Below are 8379 nucleotides of genomic sequence, written 5' to 3' on the forward strand. Positions count from 1 at the left end.
TATGGGTAGAAAAATATAAGATATTTATACATAATTTAAGACAATATAACATATAAATTATAGCATATAGATTATAAAGTAAAAGTATAAAAAATGAAATATGAAAATAGAATAAGGAGTAGAAATAGGAAAATTGAAAAAATATATAGAAAATAGAAAGCCTGCACCTCCGCAGTTTCAGTCCTCAGATTCAGGTTGATGTTCGAGGTAATTTGCTTAAGCACACATACATATAACTATTTCCTAGTCGAACTGTCAATAAAGAGTTTCGTTGTAGTTTCGTTTTTGTGACTTTTCTTTGTTTATCCTCTGTCCGCTTCCTTCAATTTCTTTTATCTTGTTTCCCTAAGTTTTTGATTTGTAGTTTCTCATTTAAAACATGTATTTTTGCTTTACCGAAAAAGATTTTCCCTGCCGTTGATTCATCATAGTCAGTATCTTCTATAACTCTCGCATTTTACTCAATTGTAGTCGTTGGCTTTGTTTGTTTACATATGTTGTGATGGCCCGTCAAAGTGGGTCAAACCTTCAGTTCCGCACATTCAGCTGTTGGAAGAGCTTGTCGTCATGGCTGTGCATTGTACAGGCCAAACAAGTGTGCCTTCTTGAATTTGTAAGTGGAATCATATATAGTGGTAAGGTAGTTTAGTTCATGCTCATTGATTTTGAATTTGTTACACTTCAATTCCCGTTTGGTAATGTATTCTGAGGGGTAAACGTGTAGATATCTATCAAGATGTTTAGCAGTCTCACAGGTGCAATTACCTATATCATGAGCTAGGTTTGGTTAGTCCAAGTATTTTGAATCCCAGGTATAATTACAAAAAAAAAAAAAAAAAAATTGATAGCTAATAAATAAATAGATAAATAAAAAAAAAAAATTATTTACCAAGGGGCTAGGGTAGGTTTGGTCAGGTCAGGCCTCACAACTACAATTCATATCCATATGATTGGCAAGTTCTTATCATTATGAGTATTTTGAGCCATGAATATAAATACTTTCAATTAATATTAATGTCAGTAGCAATTTAAAAGAATAAATGAGGACTGGCAACCATTTTTATATTTATGAATTTATTTCTCTTATTTGCTTACATTGTTCTTACATTCTTATTGGGGAATGAGACTCCATCTTGTCTTCCTCTGTACAAAAATCAAGAATATATGAAGTTCACTCTGAATTCAGTGTGCAGATTGTAACATTTTTGCGAGTAAAAATAACAGTAAGTACGACTACAAGTTATTTGGAAATTCGTTAACAAAAGTGGATAGTGAAAAGGATCTTGGTGTAATTATCAGCAACAATCTCAAATCATCTAAGCAGTGTATTTCAACCTCTGAGAAATCAAATAAGGTTCTAGGACTGATTGTGGAATCTTTTGACTTCAAAAGTTCATCTCTCATTAACAAACTATATAAATCGTTAGATCGTCCACATTTTCAATATGCTGTTTCAGTATGGTCACCGAATCTCATTAAAGACATTGGCAGATTGAGAAAAAGTACAATGGCAAGCCACAAAACTGATTCTAAGTATAAAAGATAAATTGTATGAAAATTGACAAAAATATATGAATTTGTTTTCCCTAAAAAAGCATAGACTCAGGTGACTTGATACAGGCCTTCAAGATTCTAAAGGGAATTGGCAACATCAAAAGAGACAAAATTTTCCCACTGAATGAGAATCTGACAAGAAATAATGTTCTCAAACTCTCAGTAAATAGATCTAATTTGGAAGTGGATAGAAACAACTCCAAGCATATAGTTAATGAATGGAACGAACTTCCTGCAGAGGCAGTGCAATGTACTTCAGTTTGAAGCTTTAAGATTTGTTTAGATAATCACCAAAGGAAAATGCTGTAATGCCTTCCATTTATTTTATTTGTGTATTTGTTATTATTATTTGCTTGATTATCATTTATTATCATTAATCTGTCAATTTATTATTATTTGCTATTTACCTGTTTGTTTATTAAACTTTACCTATTCATTATTATTTCTATTAATATAGTTTTTATCTGTTTATGTATTTATTTATCATTATTATAATTTCTTTGCATCCGACCTAGTCATGGACCAAAAGGTCTCCTGTCAGCATGCTCCTTTGTAATCCTTTGTAAAATCTTGATGAGCTTCCCAATTTGCACTCGTAAGAAACAATAAAATAAAAACTGTTGTATAGAAATGGGAAGTCTGCCACAGACTGAACTCACTTTGCCACTGAAGTGGGGTATGGGGCTAAAACACTGTAAACATGATAATGAGATGTGTGTCACCAGCCACCTCTTGACTGCTGTTAGTATTGATCACTGATTTTCTGTTTGATCATATCAGTATTATATATATACACACCCATCATATCATCTTCATAGATATAATGGAAATCGTGCAAATGGTAAACTGGTCATTTTAATAGTGGGTGCTCCAACCCATTAATATTTGTGGTACTCCCCCAGGTATGCGTAGCTCCTCCTCGGGGATCGGTGCCATCCGCGTAGAGCTGATGGCCAGGGGTAGTTGCTGCTGTTTGGCCCCCAACTCTCTTCTCTTCCTCCACAACCACCAAATACCAGCCTCCGGAAACATATTCATAATCATATCACTCACCGCTCCATTAACACACTGAAAGACAACACACTGCTACATGCCAGACCCCCTGATATCCACCCTTCTGAATCCTCTCTCCCACGTAAGGACAGAGTCCACTTGGCCAGACTGCGATGCGGTCACCACCCAGCACTTCTAAGCTACCAGAAGAGGCTGGACGACCGTGTTGTGAACAGCTGCCCAGGATGTAACACTTCACCCCATACCATACAACACATAATGGAAGACTGCATTATACACAATCATGCACGCAAACAACACAACATACACTCTATAAAGGATTTGTGGGAAAACCCAGTTTCGGCTGTGGCCTTCCTTGTGGAGACGGGACTGCTCGGACAGACAGTCTAGGGAACGACAACAACAACAACAACAACCCATTAATATTGTTTCACTACATTCTAAACAAGCACACAGTTGCCAGATCAACTCTGTGACACAAGGCACTATCCAACCAATGTACTGGATGTAAGTGCTGATGATAGTGCATCCATCCATACTATCATTATGTTCTTGTATAGTGTTCATATCTTAGAAGGAGTGATGTGGTAAATGCTCAAATGAGCCCAAAGCTTGCAGAACATTCAGATTCATGTTTAAGTTAATAGGCCGGGGCACCTTCTAAACTGAGATAATCCTAACATCAGATAAAGGTTGCACAAAGAGAACAAGATTTTTTTTTCTTCTTTTCTTTTTTGTCATTATCATAAAAGTGTCACAACTAGTAAGGGAGATGTCACAGGCATCCTGAAAGATGACTGGGTTTGTGTATATTATGCTTCTGTGATTAAATAACCTGTGGGATAAAAATGTTAAAGCACTAGTTCTCGCATTATACATTGTCTTCTCACTACTTCCACATGCAAATGGATTTTGCCTTTGATAGCAGTTCTTACCTGAGTACTTCATTATTGCTGAGATTGTTTTAGTGGGTATATCTGATATGTATGTTTTTTCTAGTAGACAAACAGGTATTTTATGAGGTGTGACAAGAAAAAAATATGGAAAGTACCTCGACAACTAATTAGATCAATTTTATTGATTACATTTTACAAAAAAATGATATAGCACAGGCACACCACTTACCAGTGTATCTTAAACAATGTATCTTGCATCATAATTTGAGTGAGATGAACTGAATAAACACTAGAGTAGGTCATGTTTAGATTGAGGTCTTGTGAGCCCAAACATGGAATGTTATGGAATATGTTAGAATATTTCTTCTGCGGCCAGCTAGGTCATTCCCCACTCCCAAATGTTGTGATGTGAGGAAAACAAATACAGAAAAATTCAAGTAATTCTGGTCGTGGTGGGGTAAGTATGCTTGTAGGTAATGGATGATTTTCAGCATGTTTCTAATAAAAAAATAGATCACAATATGTCATAGCACCATATCTGTTATTGTTTGTGCCTGTGTTATGTCAGGTGATGGCATGTACAAAAGGTCTGTTTAGGTACAAAGACACTTTAGCATGAAATGCTTTACACATGAAAAATCCATCATCTTATTACAGTGTATGACACAATTTCAAAGAGTTAGATGTCAGTCTTTTAAATAAAAAAAATTCCAGGATGACGGTATCTATCACCATTGCTTTGGAAGGAAGAGCTTTCTGTGGATTCCATGTGTCATACTATGAAAAAGTGTGACATCTGCAGCAAAGCTATACCACAGATCATCATAGATATTACATGATAAACCTCTCCAGCGTGACCTGTGTGCTTGCACTTTGTAAGAAAAGGGTGATCTCAGATAGCACAAAAGTCACCTCAAAGGTCATATGACCCACGCAGGATCTGTGTGGTTCTGATTTCTGACAAAAGGGTTCTCTCTCACAACATATGGGGAATGACACAGGAGAAAAGCCTTTCCAGTGTGACCTCTGTGATTCTGCTTTCTCAAAAAAAGGTTCTCTCACACAGCATATGAGGACCCACACGGGAGAGAAGCCTTTCCAATGTCACCTGTGCAATTCTGCTTTTTCACAAAAAGGTTCTCTCAAACGGCATATGATGACCCACACGGGAGAGAAGCCTTTTAAGTGTGACCTGTGCAGTTCCGCTTTCTTAGTAAAGAATAGTCTCACACATCATATAAGGACCCACACTGGAGAGAAGCCTTTCCAATGTGACCTGTGTGATTCTAGTTTCTCATATAAGAACCATCTCAGAAGGCATATGAGGACCCACACAGGAGAGAAGCCTTTCCAGTGTGACCTGTGCAATTCTGCTTTTTCAGAAAGTGGTAATCTCAAAGAGCATATGAGGACCCACACTGGGGAGAAGCCTTTCCAGTGTGACCTGTGCGATTCTGCTTTCTCACAAAAGAGTTCTCTCACACAACACATGAGGACCCACACTGGAGAGAAGCCATTCATGTGTGACCTGTGCAATTCTACTTTCTCAAACAAGAGTAATGCCACACTGCATATAATGACCCACACTGGAGAGAAGCCTTTCCAGTGTGACCTGTGCAAATCTACTTTCTCACAGAAGTATAGTCTCACAAAGCATATGAGGATCCATACAGGAGAGAAGCCTTTCCAATGTGACCTGTGCAATGCAGCTTTCTCAGAAAAGGGTACTCTCACAAAACATATGATGACCCATACAGGAGAGAAGCCTTTCCAGTGTGACCTGTGTGGTTTTGCTTTCTCACGTAAGAATAGTCTCAGCAGGCATATGAAAACCCACACTGGAGAGAAGCCTTTCCAGTGTGACCTGTGCAAATCTGCTTTTTCTGAAAAGGGTAATCTCAAAGAGCATATGAGGACTCACACTGGAGAGAAGACTTTCCAATGTGACCTGTGCAATGCATCTTTCTCAAAAAAGGGTAGTCTCACAAAGCATATGAGGACCCATACTGGATAGAAGCCTTTCTAATGTGACCTGTGCAATGCAGTTTTCTCAAAAGAAGTGTCATTTCACACATCATATGAGGATCCACACTGGAGAAAAATCTTTCCAGTGTGACCTGTATAATGTAGTTTTCTTGGTTTTTAAATACTGGAGAAGTCCTCAAGTCTCACTTTGGACCCAAAGTAAACAAGGGGGCTTTGTGGTCAATGGTCAATCATGTTCCTCAACATCACATTATTTCCGAGTTAAATGACTTCAAATACTTCTCTTACCTCTTTTGTAAATATTCATCCAGGTGTTATCCTCATCAAATAGATATTCTGGCCGCTGAAGTGATTGAAATTATGTAAAATGTATTTGATACTCATACATGCTTTTTTTTTTTTTTTTTTATAACTAGATAAGAGATTAGTAGACCAGGAAGAGAGCCACTGCCTGATGGTCGTGTTTTAGTTTGGAAAGGAAGGGTAGTGTGTAACGAAAAGGAGATGACACACCTTGTGTACTCATTGGGAGTAGCTAAGCTAGTTAGCCTATTTTCTTTTACTTCTTGTTTAGTTCTAATTTACTTTTACTAAGCTATTAGTTTTTTTTTTTTTATTGAGTGCTGAGGGGGACACATGAATATTCTATTATTGGTCTCACCAAGGCTTTGCATAGGTGTATATTCATACTATTTTCTGAGCAATATAAATCACCTGCAATAACATATGCCAGATAAAAGTGTATAATCTTATTTTCTGCATAGTATATCAAATAATCACTTTGCAATTAAATAATGTATATATTAGAAAATATTTTATCCTAAAATGCATTTTTTAATTGTTCATGAATACACTCAAATATTTTTATAACTATGTTAAGGAGAGACCATAAAATTAGTACTAAAAGGCATCAACAGAGTATAGTTTTATCGCTCACAGACCTGTAACCAGTTTCCCTTAATTAAATTATTCAAAACTGGAGCTGTTCTTGGGTTCCAATCCATCTCTTTACATCAAGTTATATATGTGTGTGTGTGTGTGGTTTAATACACCTGTAGCCTCGTTCATAGAGAAATTTCCTTTCAGTTAAATACAAATAGAAACCTTGTCAAAATCTGACTGAATTTTACAGAACACATGATGGCGGTACACTGGGCATTTCTCAATAGCAATCTCTTGCGTGTCCTTCACACGGGTTTTTTTTTTCAGGTGAGCCTGGTGGCACTATTTTCAACATTCTCAGGTAAGTCATTGTTGAACAATGGGACACTCTTCTCCAAAGCTCAAAGCCCAATTCAAGGTTAACTCGAGACTCGTAAAAACAATGTTTTTCTTCATTGTGGCTCGGTGTCAGAGCAGTATCTAAATGAAAGTCTTGCAGTAGGTACCTTACATAACCAGGTTCCAGTGGCGGATTCAGTGAGGGGGCTGAAGCCCTCACCAAATTTGTTCTTTCATTAACTCTTAACAGAGGCCGAGAAACCTGCCTCGTGTACACCGGTATACTTTGGAGAAAGGATTACAAAGGAGGAGCATGCAGACAGGAGACCTTTTGGTCCATAACTAGGTCGTATGGGAAAAGATATAATGATAGATAAAAATATATATATAAATGATGATAAAAAAAAATACTGTTATGTAAAGTTGAATAGTAAACAGGTAAATAGTAATTATTTATGTGTCCATTTATTATAATAATGAATGGACATATAAATAATAATATAAAACAAATGGCAGGAACTACAACATCTTGTTAAGGTATTTATCTAAACGAACCTTACAGCTTCGAACAAATGTACATTGCACTGCCTCAGCAGGGAGTTTATTCCAATCATAAACTACACGGTTGGCAAAGTTGTTTCTATCCACATCCGAATTAAATCTATTTCCTGACAGTTTGAGACCATTATAGTCTGATTCTCATTCAGTATGGCTTTGTGGCTCGCTGTTGTACTTTTTCCAATCTGCCAATGTCTTTAATAAGATTCGGTGACCATACGAGCATATTCCAACTGGGGGTAGGGAGGCACTTGTGCTTCCACCAACGCTCGCTTCAGTGCCACGAAAGCCTGCTGGCACTCCTCGCTCCACTCGAAGGCTGCTCCCTTCCTCGTCAGATGGTGCAGTGGGGCGGCGATGGTGGCGAACCCTGCCGCAAACCGCCGGTAATACGTGCACAGGCCCAGGAAACTGCGCAGCTCTGAGGCCTTTTGAGAGACTGGCCATCCTTCCACAGCGGTGACCTTCAGTGAGTCCGTCCTCACACCTTCCCTGCCGACGACATGTCCCAAGAACGGCACTTCTGACTTGAATAAAGTGTACTTCTTTGGATTTAGCTTCAGGCCAGCCTTCCTCAGGCGGGCGGGCGAACACTTCTGTGAGCCTGGCCAGCTCCTCCTTGAAGCTGTTTCCAAACACCAGCACGTCGTCTCATTAGACGACTGCCACCTTCCACTACATACCTTCGAGTATGCGCACCATAAGACGCTCGAAGACTCCAGAGACGTTCATGAGGCCAAAGGGCATCACATTCCAGTGCCACAGGCTTTGCCCAGTCGAGAAGGCTGTCTTCTTTTTGTCCTCAGGCGCCATCTCGACTTGATAGCCTGACTTTAGGTCCAGCGTGTAGAACCACTGGACCCCACTGAGAGCGTCTAGCGTCTCGTCGATGCGGGGGGAAAGGGTAAGCGTCAGGGACAGTGACGGTGTTCAGCGCCCGGTAGTCTACGCAGAACCTCCGGCTTCCGTCCTTCTTCGTCACTAGAACTGCCGGCGATCACCACGGACTGTCCGCTCAATCACTCCCGTTTCTGCCAACTCCCGAACCAGTTTCTCCATTTCTTCTCTCTTCGCTGGTGGGACCCGACGCGCAGCGACCCAATTCCATGTCTCCACTGCTGAACACGTCATGGTACTGTGCAAGTAATGC

General features: G+C 39.1%; 2 protein-coding genes across 2 annotated transcripts; one reads left to right on the top strand and one right to left on the bottom strand.

Annotated features, from left to right (window-relative positions):
- Positions 1–519: 519 nt before the first annotated feature.
- LOC143030703 (uncharacterized) lies at positions 520–5783 on the top strand. Its single transcript, XM_076193888.1, has 2 exons — positions 520–613; positions 4179–5783. Exon 2 carries the CDS (start codon positions 4450–4452, stop codon positions 5476–5478), a length of 1029 nt encoding a protein of 342 aa, XP_076050003.1. The 5' UTR covers positions 520–613; positions 4179–4449; the 3' UTR covers positions 5479–5783.
- Positions 5784–7426: 1643 nt separating this feature from the next.
- Positions 7427–8042, bottom strand: LOC143030348 (uncharacterized). Its single transcript, XM_076193500.1, has 2 exons — positions 7913–8042; positions 7427–7854 (listed from the first exon to the last, which is right to left on the bottom strand). Exons 1-2 carry the CDS (start codon positions 8040–8042, stop codon positions 7427–7429), a joined length of 558 nt encoding a protein of 185 aa, XP_076049615.1.
- Positions 8043–8379: the final 337 nt, after the last annotated feature.

This window comes from Oratosquilla oratoria, chromosome 12 (assembly GCF_046742065.1).
Source record: "Oratosquilla oratoria isolate Oo_2021 chromosome 12, ASM4674206v1, whole genome shotgun sequence".
NCBI lineage: Eukaryota > Metazoa > Arthropoda > Malacostraca > Stomatopoda > Squillidae > Oratosquilla > Oratosquilla oratoria.

Coding starts and splice junctions, on each gene's coding strand:
- LOC143030703 (XM_076193888.1), top strand. CDS start 4,450: ATGGGGAATGACACAGGAGAAAAGCCTTTCCAGTGTGACCTCTGTGAT.
- LOC143030348 (XM_076193500.1), bottom strand. CDS start 8,042: ATGGCGCCTGAGGACAAAAAGAAGACAGCCTTCTCGACTGGGCAAAGC. Junction 7,855..7,912: donor TATGGTGCGCATACTCGAAG/GTATGTAGTGGA, acceptor GTTTGGAAACAG/CTTCAAGGAGGAGCTGGCCA.